The 24,902-nt window shown below is 39.5% G+C and overlaps 1 protein-coding gene across 2 annotated transcripts in view; it reads left to right on the top strand.

Annotated features, from left to right (window-relative positions):
• The window catches only part of LOC139631949 (glutamate receptor ionotropic, kainate 1), a 29,886-nt gene extending 6,916 nt beyond the window's left edge, over window positions 1-22,970 (top strand). Inside the window, exons 2-16 of one of the 2 annotated variants that reach the window (XM_071496636.1) lie at window positions 2,232-2,399; window positions 2,534-2,791; window positions 7,156-7,337; window positions 7,918-7,971; window positions 8,382-8,555; window positions 9,421-9,564; window positions 15,240-15,347; window positions 15,895-15,936; window positions 16,293-16,406; window positions 16,490-16,693; window positions 16,787-17,010; window positions 17,471-17,589; window positions 17,733-17,950; window positions 18,470-18,695; window positions 18,833-22,970. In XM_071496636.1, coding sequence (XP_071352737.1) covers window positions 2,232-2,399; window positions 2,534-2,791; window positions 7,156-7,337; window positions 7,918-7,971; window positions 8,382-8,555; window positions 9,421-9,564; window positions 15,240-15,347; window positions 15,895-15,936; window positions 16,293-16,406; window positions 16,490-16,693; window positions 16,787-17,010; window positions 17,471-17,589; window positions 17,733-17,950; window positions 18,470-18,695; window positions 18,833-19,122 — 2,525 coding nt within the window. In that variant the 3' untranslated portion in view covers window positions 19,123-22,970. The remainder of the gene's footprint in view (window positions 1-2,231; window positions 2,400-2,533; window positions 2,792-7,155; window positions 7,338-7,917; window positions 7,972-8,381; window positions 8,556-9,420; window positions 9,565-15,239; window positions 15,348-15,894; window positions 15,937-16,292; window positions 16,407-16,489; window positions 16,694-16,786; window positions 17,011-17,470; window positions 17,590-17,732; window positions 17,951-18,469; window positions 18,696-18,832) is intronic. The other variant, XM_071496637.1, reaches the window with a different exon arrangement.
• Window positions 22,971-24,902: the final 1,932 nt, after the last annotated feature.

Below are 24,902 nucleotides of genomic sequence, written 5' to 3'. Positions count from 1 at the left end.
ATTCTGAAAATCGTCTTATAGTGTTTAAGTCTTTGTTCTGTTGCAGGGAAAAATCATGTAAATGTGGCAAATGTGAAAACAGTTTATTTAATAATTTGTTTTCGGGTAAAGAAACAGTTACCCCAACCGTTCAGAGACAGGCCTTGTGTCTGTCTGCGCTCGTGAATGTCAATGTAGTGAGAACAAACATGTAACCCTGAATGTATTATTTCAGAAATCCAATCACTGAAAGCCCAGATGTTTTAAATGATTTACATTTGAAAGGCTTGGGTGATATCAACGTGCAGGGGCATTTCCAGCAGGGATAAAGACAGTGAATCCCACACTAGTCCGTCCGCCCTATATACTGTACAGGTGGTGACAATCCAGTGACAATCCAGCATTTTCTGGCCTTAATCCTCATGTTTTTCATGTTGTGCTTTATGCAACTGAAATGTAAAACATTGTATGTAGCGCTCGTGCCTGGCTGGAGTAATATATGGCCATATTGTCGGCCGTGGCATGCTAGACCTGTCATCTTTCTGGAGCACAGCATGGTGGATTAAGAGTTGGATGGCTTTCAGAATGATCTTCTCAACTCTGGAACGACGCCCCCCCCTCCTCTCAGCGGCCCTGGCACACACAGCCATCACTGAAAAGTGATTGTATTTAAAAAAAGAGAAATGTATCTTGAAAATTAAAGTTCAACAGTTGTGGCTTCAGCTCATTTTGAAAGGATCGCCGTTTATCGCCTCGTCCTAGGGAGGAAATGTAAAACAGTGCTGTCGGACTGCAGAGTTTCATTTATAGAGGAGGAAAAGGCAGCAGACAGTTTCAGTGTTATATGACGGCTTATAATGTTTGTGTATGTATTGATGAAGATTAATACTTTGGATTATCATTAAGTGCCTTTTCTATTACTCTGATATTTGTTAGTCGTGATTATTTTCTAGCAGTTTGAAATGATAAGTCGCTTACCTGACTAGCTGTTGAACTTGTTTTGTGATGAAAAGTGCACTGTTTGGCTACTCTCAGGTGCTTGTTGGTACTTAAAATAATTACTGGATAGACAGACATGATGCAGAAATCCCTTTTGCATGGCTGGTGGTTAAGTATGTTTTAGTAAATGAAATATGATGCTTAGATTTACTATATAGTTCCAACATGTGGTCAGTGTTAATCCACTGCAGTATCATGTAGTCATGCTTCTCTTCCAGTGCAATATGATGGGACAATGAATCAGCTTCTCTATGAACAGTGACACTTCAGAGGTTACTGTAGCTTTCACTTTGTTTGTGGTTTTTCTGGGTCTTAAGGGTCTTAAAGGTGCTGCTGTGTTTCCATACTGTTGTTTATACTACTGTTGTTATTCAGAATAACCAGAAAATGTCACAGAAAAGATTTGTTGGACATATCAATTCATCAACACATCCAGATAGCAAAAAAAAGTCAAGTGTCAAACCTAAAGAAAATGCAAAAAAAAGCCACCCCCCAAAAAAACAATAGGCAGGTATTCAGAGAGTAAAGTATTAGAGTATGTGTTTTAAGGGCAGGTCGTCTTTCATAGCCAGAGTGTTTTGGCAGTCTGAGCAGAAACACTTAGCCCTTAACCTCTTCTCAGTAAATTACATTGTGTTTTGGGGTTTGTCTATGTGATACTATAAATCATGAGCTGGTGGGAACACAATTAAGTATGATTTCATCAAAGGTGAATGTTGTCCAGAGCAACAAATTGTAAAAGACAGCAAATACGAGGTGAATCAGCGCAGCTGTTAATCTGTGGAGCTAGAGTGAATTACTATTTTGACATGAAAAGGAGAGAAAGATGATGCTTCGATAATGTACCACTGGATATTCTAACTCACTAGATGCCTTGACTGTGGAGCTGCCCTGTAATGAACTGAAGGTGTAACATGCTTTCCTAACAAAATCAGCCCACTCTTTTATAAAAGCTATTGTGTCAGCTTGAGAAATTTAGGCCATGTAAGAGGGTAAAGTCAGTAAAGATCAAGCTTTTCTCTGAATGAGATTAAATCCTGTCATCACAGCCAGGTCCTTTAGTAGCATTATGTGATACAAGGACATGGAAAATCAGTCCACATTATACAACTGTGAGAATTCAATTGTGGTCACCTTGAAACTGCAATAAAACGCTCTAATGGAGGTGAATGACTTTGACTAAACTTCTCTGTTACTACCTCAGCATGATCTGGCTGCTATTCTCACCATCCCCGTTTCTCCTCTTCCTACAGGGGGCATCTTTGAGACACTTGAAAATGAGCCCATTAGTGTTGAAGAACTGGCCTTTAAATTTGCTGTAACCAACATAAACAGGAACCGGACCTTAATGCCAAACACCACATTGACCTATGACATCCAGAGAATAAACCTTTTTGACAGTTTCGAGGCTTCACGAAGAGGTAAGGATCATTTCATTAAATCGTAAAAGCCTTTTGTGATGAGGAATCAATTATAGAGATTGTTGTTGACTCCAGAGTCTGTCCTGTTGGTCATTTGTTACTTTCTCTCCCCACTTCCTGTTTCATTACTGCAGCCTGCGACCAGTTGGCATTGGGTGTTGGGGCCGTATTTGGCCCCTCTCACAGCTCATCTGTCAGTGCGGTCCAGTCTATTTGTAACGCCCTGGAAGTCCCTCACATCCAGACACGCTGGAAACACCCTTCAGTGGACAACAAAGACAGCTTCTACATTAATCTCTACCCTGAGTACGCCTCCATAAGCCGAGCTGTGTTGGACATAGTGCAGTTTTACAAGTGGAAGACGGTCACTGTGGTCTATGAGGATGCAACTGGTGAGTGAAGATAAGAGTTGATGACAGGAGACATGGCGGTAATCCCAGAGTCCAAGGACATTACGTTAACGAATGTTTAACGATTCTTTTTTCAATCCCAATTTTAGGAAATCCATTTTACCAAAAAGAAAATTACAATTCACATTACAGAACAAACTTCAGTTTTACCTTAATTTTTATTATTAAGATCGGTCTCTTTACACACTCAAACATGTTTGTCTGAATAAACAGCCAATCACCAGCATTACTAGATTTTGGTCCAAGCATCCTGCATGCTTACTGGCTCAATGACGCTGATGAGATTCAATGACTGAATGACAACATATTTTTCATTCCTCGATAGCATCAAACCAATTCGGGTGGTCAATAAAAATATCGAATTTGATACTCAGCTCTGCCTGCAGGCAAACAGCACTACAGAATCAGCTTGTGGTTACACTGGGGCCAGCCTCTGTCAGCTGAGAACATTTTCACTACAGATGCAGTCTCACTGTGGATTTAATCTGCGCTGGGCACAACCTGAGGTTGCCCCGGAAATAACTACCTCTTAGGTGGTGCTGAGGGGGGGAAACATACTCCAGTTTTTTTTTTTCTTCCAAATTTATCAACCAACCACTGACATCAATATTACCATATTTTCCGCACTATAGGGCGCACTGGATTATAAGGCGCACTGTCAATGAATGGTCTATTTTCGAACTTTTTTCATATATAAAGCGCACCGGACTATAAGGCGCATTAAGCCAAACAAAACAGTCAGATAAGTAAGTCAGACTTTATTAAACGCGTTCACAATAACTCTCAACATTGTTCAAACGTTAATGAGCGTATTCACAATAACTCCCAACCTTGTTCAGTTGTAACACGTAAAAAAACACAGTCTGATACCGCTAAATCAAACGTTTGCGTATTCACAATAACTCCTTATAGGTCCTTATACACACACACTGTAATATTATGGTGAAGCACAGCATGTATTACTCTGCGACGCTCCTGACTACGATAGCTGTGATGCTGCAAGCGGTGCGGCTTTGTAGTTTACCAAAGTCGTACTAAAACATTCTGACAGAGCGCCGTGTACCACACAAAATCGCTTCGAGGTCAGTAAGCACAACCAGAATTAATCCATAAATAAGGCGCTCCGGATTATAAGGCGCACTGTCGTTTTTTGAGAAAATGAAAGGCTTTCAAGTGCGCCTTATAGTCCGGAAAATACGGTACATTGATATAAAGAAGTGCTGTGCACACGTCCCTGATATTTATAGGTAGAGCTATAAAAATATAGCCACATAACTAAATGTATAAAAATGTGGCAACAAGTTGACATGCTTGTATGTATGTATACTGTACATTCAGTTGCCAGTTTATTAGGTATCCTTACTTTTAACTATTGCAATAATACAACAGCTCTATAGTGAAGTCCATCTTCATGGAGGTTATACTGTTCGGTTTTTGTGGAAAGGGCTTTAGAGTCATTATTGTCATTTATGAGGCTGCAGTTTGTGTGCTGTTAGACTGACTACAGAGAGGTGTTTCTAGTATTTTCTCCACTCCTTTTATATCTTTGAGGGTGAATGTAAATAGAAAACAAGCAACAATGACTGAGTGTATAGATGTGTGTGCGATATCAGTCCTGTTGAAGTGTTTGTTGGTGTTAGGATGAATCGACCGTCATGGCATCAAAGTTAAGTGATGAGGAGTCATGTGGAGCGGCTGGAGTACATCATTTAAGTTGATCTATAAGCAAAAGCAAGCAGCCAACAAAAACCAAACAACTACACCTCCCATGTGTCTCTGCCATAAGCAGCCCTACATAAAATGACCTCACTGTGTATTATGTATAGATGTGTGAATATATATGTGGTTGTATACAAAGATATGTGGGAATACATGTTGGGGTATGAATATTTATGTGTACAGTATATATGACCATATGTCCACCATAATTATTGCATGTATCTGTCAGATTTCTATATGAGACGCAAACATGTGCAGCCTTTAAGGAGAAACCTCCCTCCTTTTCTGGGGGACCAATGCTGGGAAGATACCCTGGTATGGGACAATACATTGTTAAGATAATGCTGGAGGAAACAGGGACTTGCCTGACGAGAGGGTGAAACTCTTTAAAGATGAAAATGCAGTAAAAAAGTAAAAATTCTCATTTAAACTTTCTGTGCCAACCAGTATTAAAAAGCTTTTCAGACTCATTAAAGGGAAACAGATAATTGTAAATATTGTTCACACGATGTCTCTTCAGTTGGCAGCCTGAAGATCCCTCTTGGACCGTCAACTAGTTTATCTGTTGTTATAGGTCTGAGGTGATGTGCCTTTGTTGTGATAGTGATGTTGGTGTGAAAATATTTCTGCTTTTCCTAGGTTATTCTACACCTTTAATATAATTAAAATAGCTAAAATAATATAGATTATACCACAGGTTTATTGGTGTACCTCTGACATTTAAACAATTGTCGATTGACCGTATAGTCAACGCACAGAAAATACATCACCAATAAAGATGATAACCAGTGAATCACATATATATATTGCATTTCTAGTTTACGCCATCATGTTCAAATTGTCATGTTAAGGGTACATATAAAACAATTTACCATAGGTCATCATGACAAATTTATAGAGTGAAAAAAGCACTATGGTTAAAACCACAGATTTACACAAACAAAGTGCCAAATTCAACTGCGTCTGTATGCAGATATAAAACCCCTATGTGCTAAATAACTCTGCAGTCACACTGCGGACATATGCCGAGCCCAAAAACCAGATGGCTGCATAGAAACCTGCGCTGACTGTCATCCCAAAACATCAAACTTCTGCTGTGTGGCCACCGTGAAATAACCTTGCCTGTCCATGACTGCTGCACCACATCAGGCCTGCACTCATCAGACTGGAAGAGAATCCAGCAGCCAGTACAATGAGACGACCAGTGAACTGCTCTTTATGAAATGTCATACAGAAATAAATTAATCACATAAAATACCTCCATTAGCATCACAGCCTGCGCAACAAGCCCAAAGCATAAAACTTGCCAGAAAAAAAACAAACAAACATCCAGTCTCCAAACTGTATCACACAGCAGGGGAAAGAAGGAGCATGTTTCCTACCTTTAGAAGAGCTTCCTCTTTGACCTTGTATTTGCAAACAAACATGGCGTCCTGTCACCTGGTCGGACTCCACAGACAGAGGTCACAGCACCATCTGTTCCGTGTCACCATGTTTGTTTTCGTGATCGCGGATTGTGCTGACAGCGGTGTCCAGGCAGGCCAGTCATTAATATTCCCTCGCAGTCTGGTTGTCCGTGAAGCGGCGATGCAAGAATCTGATGGAGTCATTGTAATCCTACTATTTAAAATGATCATTTCACTGCAGAGCTCAATTTCCCGCCTTTCCTGCGTGTGTATGTGGCCGCGGCCTCTTTTCCTTCCTGGTCGTGCACTAGCATCACCGCGCAAATGTTAGCAAATGTTTGGCTCGAAAAAGGAATGAAGTTTCATAGCAGATGTATTTCTTGGCATGATGTGTCGAGGTTACACACACCGTTAACACACCTTTATATTTCAGTCACAAACAGGACCTCTGCACCTGCCCCACACGCAGCCTCCTATTCCCAGGACTAATTAAAATGCTTCACTTTTTCCTAACACGAACTTTTATTTTGAAAGTCATAGCCGGAAACTGTGATATGCTATCATTACTGTACAACGTAATGCTGCGCTAGTAAATTACTCTGGAGATGATTAGTAATGAAGTTTAAGTTACTGTGTTTTCTGTCCACATCCTGCAGAAATAGTTATCAAATAATGTAAAGGATAAAAAAAAAATGAGCAACTCAAATATTTCATTGAAAATTAAAATATATATATATATATATATATAATTGCTCCCATGAAGCTCTGTTATGTTGTTTTATGGTGCTAACAAAAGCCTTTAGATTGTATATGATTCAGTTGTTTATTAATGTGGCCTTGTCAGATCCTGTCATTATAATCTGAAGGCAAGGTAACATTGACACAGTGAATGTTGGGTAAATACAAAAGATGACAGGTTTATTGTTAGGTGGGTTTTGTTCTGTTTTCTCATTATCAGTTTGCTCACCATCTCGACTAAAGCCGCCTAAGGTTTCTCACAAATTAGGCTGTTGAGAGAGTATCAAATAAGCAGTCACTGACGCAGATGCATTTACCACTTACCATGAAACCTAAACACACAAATCTGTTAATTACACAGCCTTTTTTGAAGTACACCATGGATGAGGTTTTTATTTGGAGCATAATAAAAATACCTACATACGGTGGCTTTATATGTGATCGCTGAGTCTAATGATGCCTTTCTTTGTTTTCTAATTGAAGGACTGATTCGTTTGCAAGAGTTGATCAAAGCTCCATCCAGATACAGCATTAAAATCAAGATCCGTCAGCTGCCAACAGGAAGTAAAGATGCCCGTCCTCTGCTGAAGGAGATGAAGAAGGGGAAGGAGTTCTACGTCATCTTTGACTGCTCTTACCAAACATCAGCTGATGTTCTCAAGCAGGTAAATAACACAAACATCTACCAGCATGTTGTCCACACTTGGCAGAGGCCATTGCCCTCAGAGTTAAGTTCCCTAACTTCATACCTGAAATGAAATACTCTGTCAGAAACCCACTTAGTGCACAGAAATCCATATGAATTTTTCAATGGAGAAGACTCCCTGTGCTATTTTTGCATTCCTCATTGCTTTTGGTTTAATGTTCACTATGTGCGAGATTAGTCAAATTCTATCCCCTTCAGAAATCCTATGTTCATTTCCAAATCCAAGCAGAGCCTATTTCTGAGCCAGACATACACATTTAGAGCTAAAAGCTGCACAGAAGATTAATTGGACACTTCGCTGACATAAGCAAATTGTGATATACAGTTTATTCACTCCAATATGTGTTAATGCAAACCATGCAAACAATACAGAATGAGACAATACAGAAAACGGATGAAATGAAATGAAATAAAGAGTTCAAGGACAGAAATATAAATGTGGTTGCAGATTATTTTTCCTGGCTGAAGGAAAAATCTGGTGTGAATCTAAAGATGAAGAGAAAACTCTAAACCACTCCTTCCTTCCACATCCTATGTAGATCTTGTCCATGGGGATGATGACTGAATACTACCACTTCTTCTTCACCACACTGGTAAGAAAATCACCTTTCTAAAATGTCTTTATTCTTAAGATCACCTGGCGGTTGTGCTATTGAACATATATGCTAAGGTTTTCCCTTTGAAACTGCTTTGAAAAACCTGATGATTGCGTGCATTGGTAGCACTGTTGCATTGTCTTAATTAGGTGTCCTTTTATCCTACGTATGTTTAGATGTGTGTGTTCACCTAGAGATTCTGTTATGCAAAGATTATGCAGATGGGCTCAAACATCTGTGGTGTGTTTTATAATAAGATTGCTGGATGTTTTCAGTGCCCTTAGCTGAATTTCATAATATTACACTGAATATTGTGCCACTGTTTTTGTCCCTTTACCCTTACTGAATAAGTCACATCTTCTTTTAGGTCTGTCTAAGCAGAATATGTTGTTATTGTCCCTCTATAGGACCTGTTTGCCCTTGACCTGGAGCCATACCGCTACAGTGGGGTCAACATGACGGGGTTCAGACTGCTCAACATAGACAGCCCTCAGGTGGCCTCAGTGGTGGAGAGGTGGGCCATGGAACGACTGCAGGCTCCGTCCAAAGCTGAGACAGGAATGATGGAGGGGATGATGACAGTGAGTTTACGTTTACCTTCCCACTTTCATTCCTCACGTTTATAGTCCAACAACTGCCAGGGGGTATGTGTCTCAGCGGGGACAGTGATGTGACTGTCCTCACATACTGTAAACAGGTCACTGACAGCCCATTAAACCTCTTTAAAATTAGACAATAAAAAATATATGAACAGTTTACGAGCTTGTCAACCCAGAAAAGTCGAAAACAATCGATTGGTCAATAGCCTCTGATTTCCACGCTGTTTTCTTTCTCTGATTTGATTTGTATCGTGAACAATGTGTGTGCATGGCAGGTTTTTACGTTTTTTAAAAGAGTAAAGGAACAAACACAATTTCCCTCCAAAACATCCACAATCAGTGGGAAATGATTCAAATTGAACTGATGTGACATTTTATTTACATAAACTTGGCCAAAGACAATACTCTGATATCAAATAAGGCCATATTCTAGACACAGACCCAATCACTGAGAGATTTTATATGTAAATGTTTGAACACATAGGCCACTGCGGGACGCTGCCAAAGACCTTTACAGAGGTTTAATCGCAGCCCCTCATCGCCCACACTTGAGTATAGAATTCCGCAATCCACCATCTTGCTTTCTGATTGTGTGTACAATCAGAAAGGTACTTTGGGTAAAATTGCTCACCAAATTGTGCTCACTGTGGCTGATTGTGGTTGCCTGTTTGATTGCTCTCCATGTAGTTTGTAGAAGTAGCGCTGCATGTTTTTTTTTTTTCACAGGTATGCTTTAAGAAACCATATGGTGCTGTACATGTACATCAGCAGCCCTGATGTGATAAATGCATGACATGTGATTTGTGATCCCCACTGATGGATGATGACGACCGCGTTCCTCTTTCAGACCGAAGCCGCTCTGATGTACGATGCCGTCTACATGGTGGCTGCCGCCTCGCAACGCACCTCCCAGATCACTGTCAGCTCCCTTCAGTGCCACAGACACAAACCCTGGCGCTTTGGATCACGCTTCATGAACATGCTCAAAGACGTGAGTTAGGTTTATGAATGTGTGACATACATCCATCTCACAGCCTGCTGTCTCTATTTCATTTCCCTTGGTGCAGGGGCAGAGACAATAGCGTTGGACCAGATGTGGACGTGTGTGAGATGATTGTATTCAAAATCATTTTTCTCAGGAGATAGGTGTTGACGTCAGGTGATGCATGGCGGATGTTTCTTAGATGCTTCTTGTGGGTTGTCACATGGCTCCTGACAAGAGCTGTTCAGCTGCAGCTTTTAATATGAACGTTTAAACAGGAGAGGATAATAAAGATTTTAGACAGTTTTTAAAATATTTTATTCCTCAAATTGAATACTAATTTACAATATATTGATCTGACAACAGATGGGACAAGAACACAGTGAGACAGAGGCGCATTTAAAAGCAAATACTGACAGTTTGAAACATGCTGCGTGTTCAGTGGGAATTATCCCAGTTCAATTGTTAAAGTGGACGTTCTCTGCCATGCTAAGATACAGTCCAGACTAGAAGCATGTCAACAGCTACAAGTGTTGGTTCTTCAGGCTCAGTGCTTCAGCTTAACCAATTTAAAATATAAATAAAATAAAATAAATATAATAATAAAATAATGGATATTCTAGTGGGTTCATGCAGTTGTATGTGAGATATAGTCCTTTTTTTTGACTGGGAGTTGCCATTCAGACTGGAGTGGAGTTGTCTGTTAATATGAGGAGTGAAGAGCTGACTGTGCAAGTGAAGAAGGTGATAATTAGGCTAAAAAATAAAGAATCTATCAGATATCAAAAGCAGTTGGTTTGCCACAATCAACAGTGACACAGTCACAGTTTTCCTGCACACAGGAAAACTAGAAAATGGCAAATGACCTATTGACCGGGGAGTACGAGTCTTGTGGATGCTGAATGACTGCACAGTATGGCTGCACAATTAATCAAAATATAATATACATATATTACGGTAATAAAAATACAATATAATTGAAATTGCAAGGTTGCAGAGTGCAATATCCAAATCGCAGGAGCTGCAAAAAAATTGCTGCAATTTTTTATGTGTACCATCATTGTTGTACACATAAGCATTGTGGTGCTACAGAGACCCCCCGGGCTACAAATCATATTCTCCAGATGTAAGGGAACATGCTTGTTTGGTCTAAGCTCCAACAAAAATCACATCATCATCATTTTAGATTTTTTTTCAGTGAGAATGAAATGCAAACACAATCATTCCAACTGAAATCATAACTGATGTTGCAATCGCAATGTCTTCCAAAATCATCACAATATGATTCTTTTTGCATATTGTGCAGCTCTACTGCACAGCAAGTCAAGAATGCTCTCCGGCATGTAGGCACACAATAGATGTCTTCAAGACCCAACCTCAGAGGATTCGCCGCAAGATCCAACCCCTGGTTAATCCTCAAAAACACAGAGCACGGGCTGTACGAAGAAAACGCTTCAGTGAACTGATGAAACACAAATCAACTTTGAATCACAATGATGAGGAAAGAGAGGAACAGCTCCTGACCCAAAGCCACCGGCTCATCTGTAAAACATGGTTGTGGCCTGAGCTTGTATGGCAGCCAACAGAACTGGCACGCGGGCATTTATTGATGATTTTACTGCTGGCAGGATTAATGCTGAATGATTCAGCCAAATTCATTGAAACTGATTGGACGACAGTTCATCCTTCAGCAGGAGAATGAGTCTCCACACACGGCCAAAGCAACCAAAGAACTTTTCAGGGTGAACAGGTGGAATATCCTTAAATGGCTGAGTCAGTCACCTGATCTCTGACTGAGCTGCAGGGCCACTTGCTGCAGATCAGACTAAAGGCAGAAACACACCACAACAAGCTAGAGCTGAAGGAGGCAGCAGTGAAAGCCTGAAAGAGCATCACCAGAGACAGATACAAAGCATCTGGTGATGTCTGTCACTGAGTCCCACACATTTCTTTCTATATTAATATAAACCCTCTCAAATTAAAGCCAAGACTTGGCACTTTGTTATAATATCCGTTACTTTCTTTCAAATTGAATGTAGCACAAGCAGAGAGCCTGAAGAACAAACTGTCCAAACTGTATATTCATTTGAATTTAATAAGCGCTCCTGTTATATTGCTCTCTCTAATTAAACATTTCTTTCACAAATGAGCTTTTCAATTACGAGTGGGGACATAATATTGAAGGACAAAGGAAATGCCAAAGAACCCAGAGAGCGGCGTGAGAGTAAAGGAACTTCACAGCCTCAGCAGATATTGTCTATAATTAGCCTTGTGATCAGCATTTTTACACAAACACTAAAACATGAAATATGAACTTCTTGCCCACTGATGATTAACATAACATCATAACATCCTATAGCCTCTCTATCCGGTTCAAGCTGTTTTTATCACAGTGCACTGATTTTAAAGGATCGTACTCGCGGTTTCTTTCCATGCTTTAGCCCATTTACAACAAATCATATGTACTGCACTTTACCAGCTGATGTTTTCCAAAGCTTACCACATAGTTAATTAGTCATCGGGGTAAAGGCTTAACAAAAGCTCACTAGACAATCTGGTGGAGAAGGTGGTGATTGAAGGAGGCTGGCACACATGTATACTCAGGGAGCTGATTAGGCGAAGGAGGCCCAGGTGTCTGGGCAAGTGGAGATCAGGTGACTGAGGAAGGGCAGGAAGAGCTGAGGACGACTGCTGGGGGGGTGATGGAATAGCAGGGTCTGAAATGATGTGAGGTTAGTGTCAGGCAAACCGATACTAGGAACGGGTAGAAACCATGACAGTTGGTTTCTATATTATTACTTTATCAAAACAGTTGAAGAGGTTTGAATCTTTCTTTAATCTGAGACTGTGAACATCTTGTCTATCCTTATTTTATCAGTTATCATAAGTGGTGACTGCCAGGTGTCGTATTTTACCCACTAGTTTTAATGTATCCGGTAACAAGTCTCCTCATAAGTGTTTTGTATTGGAGCTGAGAATGGTGTGCTGAGCCTCCCAAAGCTTGACTTGACAATTATTGAAAAATTTTAAATGTTAGTAGAATGGTTTATATGTATTTTCCATTACTTTTCCCTGTGTTTCCACTGCAGGTTTTTTTGACAAATATGACTGCTTTGGAAAAGCAAGTAATTTCTCTGCAGGGTGATTTTGATACTGTACAGAAATCAGTGGCTTCCTGGAGGGTCGATAAATACATTAAAAAAAAAAAAAATCTAAAACATTGGGGTACACTTTGGAAAATTATCAGCAGTAGCAACGCATAAAGAATTTAAGTTAGCTATAAACTAACTATGGTGTCTGAAGGGCCCTCAAGAAAGACTCTGACTCCAGGGTTGTTGTGCTGCAGCTTGGCCTGCATTCTGCTCTAGTGGGGGAGGGAAAGGATAAATGCCCCTGCAGGGGTCAATGCTGTGTTAGACAAATATAATTTTATATATATATATATATATATATATATATATATATATAAATACTGAAAGTCAAGTTTTTTTGAGAAAGTTTGATGAAGAGCTCACAGCTCAAGAAAATCAGGTTCAGCTCTGTGTACTTGACTGTTTCCTGAAACATACGGATGCATATGCATGAACATGTGAGGGTGGCATGAAAGGCTTGAAGGAGAATTGGAAAGAGGAAAAGAGTTTTTCTAATTTTTCACAGTTTCCTCTCTCTTTGTGTTAACGGATGCTCAGTGAGGTCTCAGTGCTGTGTTGAAATCTCATTCTTATCCTTCATATCGTCTGGATAAGTTCACAAAGATCAATGTCATCCCTACGTGTACAGTAATGAAACTAACACGTGGTGATAGAAGCAGAGACAGTTTTGATTGGTGAGGATTTAAAAAAGAGACTTAATGACAGGAATAAATCTGGATTTAGGGGTCAAGTAGGTCTCACAGATGTGTGCAATAAGACTGTGAAGCGGTCTAATCAAAGAGCAACTAAATCAAATGATACCCTGTAACTGTCTATAGATGCTGAGGATCTTTGCATTAGAAACTTTTTATAGAAACATTAACTCCTGGTTTATTTCCAGTTTAAACTTTGTAATATTGTGCTTGTGCATGTGAGTTGCAATGCAGAATAATACCCTTCTAATAATGTGCATTTCTCTTTGTTTAGAGTAAAATTCAGAGCTTAAATCATAATGTAATGCCTGTGAATCAGTGCAGCACTATAGCACCATGGAGTTAGATTGATTTCCCTCTTACTGTCTTATTGCTTGCTGTATGTATTAATGGCTTAGGATGCTTTTGCTTTGGTTCCAGGGGACTGATTGGGATTATTTTCTCTGACGTAGCTCATTGTTGTTTGGCATCTCTTAATACACCTGTAATTGATTTGTAACAACAGAGATTTTAGAGTATACTGAGATTGGATGTGTAGCATTACACTGAATTAGTAACCCAGATTATTAGATCATATTATGATGAATTATTCAGTGAGGGACAGTTTACCTCATAATCTATTTATTCATTTTTGGTGTGACTTGTAGCAGCTTTTGCCAGTACTATGTCCTCAGTGGCATTTGGTTTGTGTCAGTCACAGTGCCCCCAATACTTTCTAGTTCTGGGAGCACATACAAAGCGACTGCACTGGTGTGAGCTTCAATACAAATTCTTGAAAAATAAACGTCACACAGTTCTTCTCCTGTACACCATGCTTTATTTCCCCAATGTATCTGACTGATATTTTCAGCCTGCTGTCCTTTTTCAAACACAACCACAGTTTATTACTATGACAGTTACTCACAATAATCCGCAAGTTCCGCTCAGAACTACTTTCCTGCAAAGGATACCAGCCAACTGTCTTATGTTTGTGCAGGACGAAACCAAACTGTTCAAAACAAGTTGTATGGATTATCATGAGTGACCCAGTTTTTCAGTATGTAAATTAGGGAGCAGCGGCATGCTTTTGTTTACGCAGCTGAAGTCTTTTCATCAGTGTGTGATTAGATTATGTCTCCTTTGAATGTAATGGAGCTATGGAGGGAATTCTGGCGCAACATCACCTGCTTCCAAGGAGCATGGAGATATTTATGTGTTGTGCAACAGTCTCAAATAGGAATGTGCCTTCTTGTGTGTTTTAAGCCTGGGATCTACCCTCTGTGTGTGTATTTTGGTGTGAATTGCCCCTTTAATTACACTTTGATTAGCATCCAGAAACATTTGAAAGCATGAAATACCATGGGCTGGATCGATTTGTAGCCATGTCATCTTCCCATAAAGAAAACTGGCTTCTCAGTTTATTCTGTCATAGTCAGTGCAGAATTGAGATGCAGACCATTTCTCTAAGCCCTCTGTAATAGAGATTTAACCTGACTGTTATTCAAGTGAGCTCACATCTTTATTAACTGCATTCAAATATCTTTGAGCTCCGCTGCCCACCCACTGCTCTCCTCTCAAGACAGAGGCCATGCCTGCCTGGTCTGTTTAAATCAACGTCCACCATGGTCTATACTCAGAAACACTAAATATTTCCATTCAGCATCCAGCCAATGCAAAATCGTCCATTAAAATGCAGTTAGCCTTTGTCAGTTTTCATTGTTTAATGGAGAGCTCATCAATTATTCATTTTTTAAGAATTGTTTTCATTTTTCCGGGCTTCTGCTTGACTTTGCATTGATGTACTTGACAACAAAAACTGAGGGATTCATTGCTTTTGTTCTCTGCCCTCTCTTTGCCACAGGCACAATGGAACGGCTTGACGGGACAAATAATTATAAACAAGACAGACGGCCTGAGGAAGGAATTTGATTTAGACGTCATCAGCCTAAAGGAGGATGGCTTGGAGAAGGTGAACTATCTGACCTGTGTCTGTAACCCACTGTCGGTACAGGCTGTTATTGTACTCCAGACATCGCTGAACAGAGCAGGAAAAACTGAGACAAACAAGTTCACTCCAAGTTATTTCTAAAGATGCAGAAAGATGACTTGTCTGTAAAACAATATACAGTACAAAACACAGAAAAAGACAGAGATCTTGAAATGTGGTGTCCTAAATTTGCCACAAAAAAGTCATTTTTATAAACTGTTTTGACCCATAGCTTTTGCAAATACGTGTAGTTTGTGGTTGTTCCTTTAATCACTGACAGTACTGCTCTCAGTGTTGGCAGGTCATTCCCAGGCCTGTTATATGTTTATGACAGGTCTCTTCACTTCACTAAGATATTAAACTCAAGTTAACACAGCTGGAAGCAAAGTTGGCTTTTAAAACAAAATAAGACTTGTAATTATTTATTTTCCACATTTGTCTCAAAGCCAAAAGTCACCATCACTGTTGTGCTTTTCTCTGAGTTCAGGGCTCAATGATTAAAATGCTTTCTCTTTATTATTTCTGCAAGACAATCGCAGGCAACAACCGCCTGAATAAAGTGTGGAAAAAGGTCTGTACTTTAGCTGCCTTGGCAGACTAAAGGAATATTGAGACTGTTCACTAATTTATTCTTCCTGATGCTCTCTGTGATGTCTCCCCTTTTCATAATAAGTCAGTTTTAGGTTCTGGTCGGAGGAAATGTTCAACATTTCTGTACTGGACATGACTTAGTTTTATAAGATATGTGTGTTTTGTGCTCCTTTCCTTTCCCCCCTCATCTCTGTGTGTTTTACTTCTTAGTACTTCTTAGTACTTGTCTTTCCCCTTCTTTGTATTGCCTACCTTGGTCATGTGCAGGTGACTCAGACAGATAAGGAGCTATGATGTTCAGTCAGTGTAGTTATTTGGGTTTTTCATTCCTTACAGATTGGCGTGTGGAACTCCCAAACAGGCCTTAATTTAACAGACAACAACAAGGATTCATCCACAAATGTGACCGACTCAATGGCCAACCGAACACTTATTGTCACTACTATTCTGGTACGAGTGAAAGTAAAATCATTACAGTATAATCAGTGATTGATGGGGCATGTCTTGATAAAACGTAAGTGTCTTTTTTCCAGGAAAATCCGTATGTCATGTATAAGAAATCTGATAAGCCGCTGTATGGAAATGACCGCTTTGAGGGCTACTGCCTCGACCTGCTCAAAGAGCTCTCCAACATTTTGGGCTTCTCCTACGAGGTAAAGCTGGTGTCAGATGGCAAATATGGAGCTCAGAATGACAAGGGGGAGTGGAATGGCATGGTGCGAGAGCTCATCGACCACGTGAGTATCAATCAATCAATCAATTATACTGCTAGAGAAAAAGCATTCAAGTGATAGATGGCGTCAGCTGACTGCGGTTTTCTTCTGTGCCAGGTGGCCGACCTCGCTGTGGCCCCTCTCACTATCACGTATGTGAGGGAAAAGGTGATAGATTTCTCCAAGCCCTTCATGACACTGGGGATCAGCATCCTCTACCACAAGCCCAACGGCACCAATCCAGGAGTGTTCTCATTCCTCAACCCACTGTCTCCTGATATCTGGATGTATGTGTTGCTGGCATGCCTTGGTGTCAGCTGTGTGCTGTTTGTCATTGCCAGGTAAACTGCTACATGGGGAAAAAAAGTGATTGATTTGACTCACAAATACATGACACATACTGTATGTACGATTTAGTAAACATTAAACTTGTTCTTTGGTTTAGGATGAGTAGATATACAAAACTCAGTTTCAATGCATAAGAAGCTTAAAGAAAAATGGGACCAAAGAATATGGATTTGTCAATTTATCAATAGCCAACCAATTTTGGCTGCAACAAGGTGCTGCACTTTAAGACCACAATAATGTTTCTGTGTCCCTGGTCAGAATGGAGTCAAAATGACTTTTTACTCTTTGCATTATGTGATGAAAAGGAGCTGGAAAAGAGGTTAAACACAGGCAGTAATGATTGAATATGAGCTGTTGCCACAGACGAAAATATGGTATTATCTTGTCATCATCAAGTATCATCATCATATTTTTCACATCATTAATTGTGACTGTTTAATTCTTCACCTTCAGGTTCACTCCATATGAGTGGTACAACCCTCACCCCTGCAACCCTGACTCAGATGTGGTTGAAAACAACTTTACTCTAATAAATAGTGTCTGGTTTGGAGTTGGAGCCCTTATGCAGCAAGGTATACTTACTGCAGTTAGAACTGTATTATGTTTCCCAACCATCCACCATCTTTGTTTATAGAATAATGTTACTGCGGTCATCACTGTCTAATGGTGTATTTGTTTGTAGAATTATAATGTACCATGTGTTATCGTCTTACAGGATCTGAACTGATGCCTAAGGCCCTCTCTACCAGGATAGTTGGTGGAATATGGTGGTTCTTTACTTTGATAATAATCTCCTCATACACTGCCAACTTGGCTGCCTTCCTCACTGTGGAGAGAATGGACTCTCCAATTGACTCTGCAGATGACTTGGCCAAGCAAACTAAAATAGAGTACGGAGCTGTAAGGGACGGCTCCACCATGACCTTTTTTAAGGTAACCTTCTTTCTACTGTACAGTAAATGGGAAAGTAATTGTACAACAGTGTTGGGGGGTTAGCTTGACAAGTTTTCCCCTTTAGCCATCAGTCCTCAGTCATTACAGTAACATGATGTGTGCTTTCTGATGGGTTGGCAGAGAATGGAATTGGGGAAAAAAGAGCAGGGCAAAAGGTTTGTAGCCTAGAAATGTCCTCATACCCACAGCTCAAGAAAAACCTGTGTGCAGTGTTTCAAAAAAGATTTTAATGATTTATTGTTTTGCTCGCAGCACATCCACCAGTTTATCTGGATGTGCGGTAGAAATTGAATGAACTTAGATTTGTACATACTCGTCACGTCCCATCTCCTGCCGTGCATCAGAGTTATAACTCCAGACAGCAGATAGTCTGCAAATACTGTTTCATTTGAAATATTAGAGACAAGCGTCAAGCACCGACCATGTGTCAACATCATCTGTTCTGTGTTGACAATCAAGACGCATTGTGTTAAACTTTCATAAATCCTGATTCAACAGAAATCTAAGATCTCAACATATGAGAAAATGTGGGCCTTCATGAGCAGCAGGAAAAACACAGCCTTGGTGAAAAACAACCGGGAGGGAATTCAGAGGGTCCTCACCACGGACTACGCTCTTCTGATGGAGTCGACCAGCATCGAGTACATCAGCCAGCGCAACTGCAACCTCACGCAGATCGGAGGCCTGATAGATTCAAAGGGCTACGGTGTGGGAACGCCAATTGGTAAGACTGATGAGTAACAAATTACACTCTAACAACGATAAGCAATAGATGCTCCCTAAATGTCTACAAGACAACAAACCCTGAAGGTATGTGGCTCGTGATTTGTTTTTTAATCTTACTGGTGTTTCCCGCTGTAGGCTCCCCTTACAGAGACAAGGTCACCATCGCCATCTTGCAGCTTCAGGAGGAAGGGAAGCTGCACATGATGAAGGAGAAATGGTGGAGGGGGAACGGCTGCCCAGAGGAGGACAGCAAAGAGGCCAGCGCCCTGGGTGTGGAAAACATAGGGGGAATCTTTATTGTGCTGGCAGCCGGACTAGTCCTCTCAGTTTTTGTAGCGATTGGAGAGTTTATTTACAAATCCAGAAAAAACTTGGACATTGAGGAGGTGAGTGTCGGCCAGTGTGAATGGCACAACAAGTATTAACACACAAGGGGATTCAATGTAAGACTGTTACGAACTTACTACACATTTGCGTTGTCATTGTTGTTGTCAGAGGACTACAGTAATCACTGGGCCAACAAAAAATTTCAAGTCTGAATGTGTTGAACTGCATTGATACAATCAAAACAGATAACTTTTTAACACAGAATTTAGTGTTTTCAGTAGTTTTTATGTAGAGCATATGAACATTTAGTCTCGATTGGAGGAATACATTTGAAACCCTTTTTATGACGACAGATGGTTGTTGACTTCTGACATCATGACACTTTACCATCTTGGCCTTTCTGTTTTTCACAAAAAAAAAACAAAACTGTATCATTGTAACATTGTTTTGTGTGAAAAAATGTCATTGTCATGCCATGATTTTGTGGGTACGTGATGGTAAGTGGTATCATTTGAGGCATGTTTGCCATGTTAATTTCAATAACTGCAGTAGGTTTGAGAGGATTCTGCTTTTCATATTTATAGCGCACAGAAACTGACATAACACCACTACTTCTTACCACTTTTGTATGTACTCATGTATTTCAAAGCATCTTTTGATTTACTCAGTGATGGTTGTTTCCAATTTTATTCATCAAATTGCTTAACATCTATACTTGTTTTGTTTTATTTTTGGGTTTTTTTTTGCTTTTGATATATGAAATTCATGAGTATGCATGTATAAGTTTCGTCATGTTGGAATTGTTTCAGAATGACTAAAGTTATGTGAGAACATTACATCCTTAACCCTTTTATTTCTGGGTGTTTTGGTTTTAATCCCTCCTTTTTCTGCATGCAAAGTCTTTCCTTTACAGCATGGAAATGTTATCGCAAATGTTTGGGTTACATCAAGAAAATCTGAGCTCTTGTAAAACCAGTATGTCTTTCAAAATGTGGATTTCCCATCTTGCACATTTGATTGTTGGGATTTTCTCTTTAAAACATTTGTTTTGGCCATTTCTGGGGAACAATTTTCATGTGAAACTTAACTCATGTTATCATAGAAGAGGGGTTATAAGGTAAGTAAGATCAGGTTTGCTTGCTATTGTTGTTGACCTGCACTATAGAAAACCTTATAGAAAACCTTATTACACTTATTTTTATATGCTTACATACTATACTGTATGTAACCAAGGTCTTCTTTTGGGATACATAGATGTTTCTTGCAGTCTTAAATTGTCCAGATTAACCAACTATGATGCATTTGCAAATCTCTTTCATTTAGCATTGGTGTAAAGCTACGTATCCAGTCCTGCATTTAAAACTTATAGTTAAAAAGGTCAACCCATGTAGAGAATGTAAAGCATGAGAGATGCATATATAAAGAGATGTTCTCTGGATTCGTTGTTAAAGGGGGTGGTCACCTAAATCATTACACTGGCTTATGACGTGTTCCACAAGCTCGTGGCCTGTAGCATCCCTGAATCACCTTTTTCCATGCTTGTTTTCGACTCTGCTCAAGCCCATATTTACTTCACTCAGGCTTAGGCTTGTAAATAACATCCTCATTAGGTAGTGGATTATGAACACATATTACACACTCCTGGTTTGAGATTGTAGGGGACCTGACACAGATTAGAAAATCCTGCAGCTGTAATGAAATTCTGCTTCCCCCAAATGTGACAGGTACCACTGAGCTTTGCTTGTTTTTGTCTCTGCGTTATAGGATTTGTGTCACATTCAAAATGATGTGACAGAATTTCAGGTTTGATATGATTATTGCTTCTGACAGTTGGGTAGGATTCATGAATAACAATCATTACCTCAATTTAAATTTTTTTTCTAAAGAATTGTCTGTCCAATGCCACGTCATGCTTGCCTATCATCAATCAATTAGCAAACGGACACAATGATTATGGTTATTAACTGGATGGTTTTTGGGATACAATATAATTTCATGTATCACACAGGCAGCATTGCTTCAAATTAATGCTAAGCTGTTGGATGTGACAGCCCCAGCATTTAATTCTAGTGATTTACGATCATCAGTATATGCACATAATTAGTTCTTTTCAAAAGTTTATAAAAGTTAAGGTTAACTGTTCCTGGCCACAATGTAAATGTGAGATTTAAATTCAAGATATTCTGACGTGAAATCAGGACTCGTTTGGTGCAAATTTGAAGTTATCGGCTACCCCCAATGTGATCTACAGCAAAAATCATCATTGAAGAGATTACAGAAGGCTACACTTTTATTTGAGTTCTCTCAGTCAATGGTCAAAGGTTAAAATCAAACAATCAGTTGAAATACTACTTTTTCTGATGTTTCAGTCCAATATCCAATGGATTGTTTGATTTTGACCTGAAAGACGTTCAGTGTTTTGTTGTTGTTTCTGTCCATTTTTTAAACAGGTTTTGCTCCTGCAGTTTTATCAAATATTGATTCTTTTTTGACAATTGATTCTGTTCAGTGCTGTGGTGGAGAGAAAAATCCAAGCCAGGATTATACCACATGTTCCTCTGCTGTACAGAAGACATAGAAAGAATTAGTCTGTGCTTATCAAAAATATTGAGTTTTTAATTCATTTGATTTGAATGCCATTCTACACATTCATATAACTTTATTAATAAAGACGAATCCCATAGTCTTGTTTAAAATGTTTTAAATTGTTCATAGAGCAGCAATTTCAGCCAATTGCATTTGACAAAACTGACAACATTTTGATGCTCACCGTTTAATTGGTATGACACTCATTGGTCAAATCGTTTTAAGAGCAATAAAGTCAGTGAGTAGAAAGCAAGAAAACGTTCCAAATAACACAAATGAAACACAAGTTAATCTGTAATGGAAGTTACAGGATTTAACTATTAATTCTGGTCAATTATAATATAGGAAAACACTGGAAACCTCTTTCCATTTTACCCAGTCAACACCAACACGGACCAAATGTGTGAATAACTTAATAGTATGTGACTCTGTTCAAAGGATGATAGCTTCCTCTAAACTTTCTGCACTGCTAAACTGAAAAAACGACTCGCTGCTGAGTCTAACCCTCACAACAGCAAAGTTAATTAAAAACCAATTTACTTAGCAGAATTGCGGGCATCATTTTTGCATTTCCACTTTGCTCTTGACGCTGATCAATTCTGACAATTTCTCCATGACTTGTTAAATAGTCGTAATCTGATACAACATGACCTTTTGACAGATCTCATCCTGAAAGGCACATTTCCTTGTGGCTCTAGTGTTAGTGAGGACAGGAGAGTGAGAACAAGTGTGAATGTAATCTGTCACTGTACAACCAGCTGGTTGATAATCTGACAGTTGCAGACCAGGGTGCTAGCTAGCTGGGCTCGGCACGTCTCGTGGTTTCTCTCATTTCTCTGAGAGATTACAGTATTATGGTCCTCATTTATATAATCCTGTCAATGGGATACAGCCCCTCTCTCTGCACTACCCCCAAAATGAAGTTCATAGTGACTGCAGCATGTAATCAGTTAGGATACAGTAGCTCAACAGCTTATAAGACTTATGCTGTGTTGCAAGAAGGTCATAGACCTTATGCTGGGATTGATTGTACAAGTATTGTGTCTTTCTCTAGGATTTTGACCCCTGCTAAAGAAACTTCAGCACTATATGGACATCTGCTCCATAGTTCTTCATTCAGGAGTGGCAGAAGTCACTGCAGTGCTGCTATTTCAATTATACGCAAAGTGCATTCTTGCAGAGAAGAAGGAATGTGAAAGTTAATTGATGTGTCCGGGTATAATCTGGTGTTTACTGAGGTGAAGACCAATATTATTATGTCACAGATTTTGGTTTATATTGTTCTGATGTTTTAACAATTTGATTGTTTCATTTTGGACATCTCATGTTTGTCCCAAAATTAAAGTGGATATGGAAAAGATGTTTTAGCGAGCACAATCTTGTAATCTGTCTCACAGTGTCGCTGCTTGTTTAACAAGACCTGCTAGATAACATCTGTGGTCCTAAAAGAGTCGGCCACTGTCAGACTGCAGGAAAACTCAATTAATCTCCACGAGTGCCACACTGAATAGTGTTTGTGAGTGTTATTAGCATACAAATATTCTCCTTTAGAAATTTTGCAAGCAAGCTAACTTCCAGATGTTTTAATTTCTAATCCTTGTTTTTCCCCTCGCCTCATGTTTCCTAATCCTTGCTACCTAAAGTATTGTGGAGTCTCTCTGTCAGAGGATAATGACTGGAATCACTGGAAAAGTAGGTAAAAGGGACATACATCAATCCTATATATTTTCATATATATATAAAACAAAGTAAAATGAAAAATTAAAATGGACTAGTAATTATAATGGCAGTAATCTGATCTGATTCATACTGACAGCATTTTATTATGATGATTAAAAAATGATTTCAGTGACAAAAAACAGGGAGGAGTGGTGGAGAAAAATGACAGAGAAAAGTGAGAGATCTTCATCCAGATTTTGGGGACAAAAAGAGGAAATATAGGCTCTGACACAGAAGATATATCAAGACTGATAGAGTTCAAGGGGGCTTTGCATTAATCTCACGTTGTAATGACAGTTTAAGGTTTTGGTATTCTGATGAATTCCAGGATTGGGCTTAAACTGCTTTCATTTTGTTTGCTGGTCTTTAATCTTCTAACCCTGCGTTCTTAATGAGAACTCAGAGCAGGTTTTTAATCTCGCATGAATGAGGCCGCGGATTATGGGCCTCTGACCTTGCCATGCCGCACAGCTGCTTCCTCCTCAAATCAAGTCTCTCGTCCTGTGTAGCTTGCAAGAGAGGATAATCTTACTTTTTGAGCTACAATGCTCCTAAATCTAAACTGTATATATAAGACACAAACACCAGGGAAGAATCCTAATTTTTGGAAATTCAGAAATGGGTCTGACTCAATGCTTTAGGTTGCTTTGGTATTTGAAGGTGATGCCAGTTTTGACAAGCATCGACTTGAGGATTTTCTACAGATGTGTGTCATGGCAGCACAGGGAGATGATATCTGATGTCTGTGGCATTATCATCTTCTAATCCTTTTGACTTTTAGATGCAACACTACTTGTAGAGTTAGAGTTGCAGCTTTGTGTACCAGTGTGTGTGTGTATGTGTGTTTCAACTTCTCAAAGAAAGGTATGAGTTTTATTAGTCGCTTCAGGGTTGCCAGTGTAATTACCACTTTAACCTTGAGGATTGTGCGCTGAGGAAAACATGATGAGATTGGTTTTCATTTCATCGTTCCCCAAGTAACACAGTATCTTTTTTAAAGGACACAAAACAACAAGGCAAGTACTGTTCAAACCAAGAGAAGTAGGAAATTCATATGACAAGACAAAAGCATCTTGACAAAATTGCTTCTTCAGCTTTAAAGGGGGCTTCTTGAAATGGTTGTTCTGTTGAACACTGGCTTGCTTGACCATGTCTGATACAAGGTCCCCACTTGGAAATGAGAGGAGGCACTCAGACAAGTGTCATTTCACATCATAGCTCCATCTCCAACAACCTTAAACCTTAAATAATATTTATCCCAGTTTCCTTTTGGCAGCTGAAGGATGTTATTCACAGCCTGACACTCTGCACAGAACCAGGCCAAATGACACAGTAAACAACCAAAAATAAAGCTAACTGTTAGTCATACAGTGATTGCCACTAGTCGTCTGCTCACTGATGGATATTTGGACAAGGTGCAGGACTGATGCAGCTACAATTTTTTGTAATTTTTGTATAGTGTAGTGAGGAGATTTTCCTCTTGTTTGTAATTATCTTGGTGTATCTCATGCTTTGATCAGAGACGACTTTCAACTGCACCCTCGTGCTAAAAAACAATGTGTGATCTGCAAAA

The sequence above is a fragment of the Trachinotus anak genome, unplaced genomic scaffold (genome assembly GCF_046630095.1).
Source record: "Trachinotus anak isolate AG129_WGS33_773 ecotype Australia unplaced genomic scaffold, CSIRO_AGI_Tana_v1 ptg000014l, whole genome shotgun sequence".
Taxonomy (NCBI): Eukaryota; Metazoa; Chordata; class Actinopteri; order Carangiformes; family Carangidae; genus Trachinotus; species Trachinotus anak.
The sequence above is the reverse complement of the archived record's forward strand: the minus strand, read 5'-3'. Positions and strand labels throughout refer to the sequence as shown.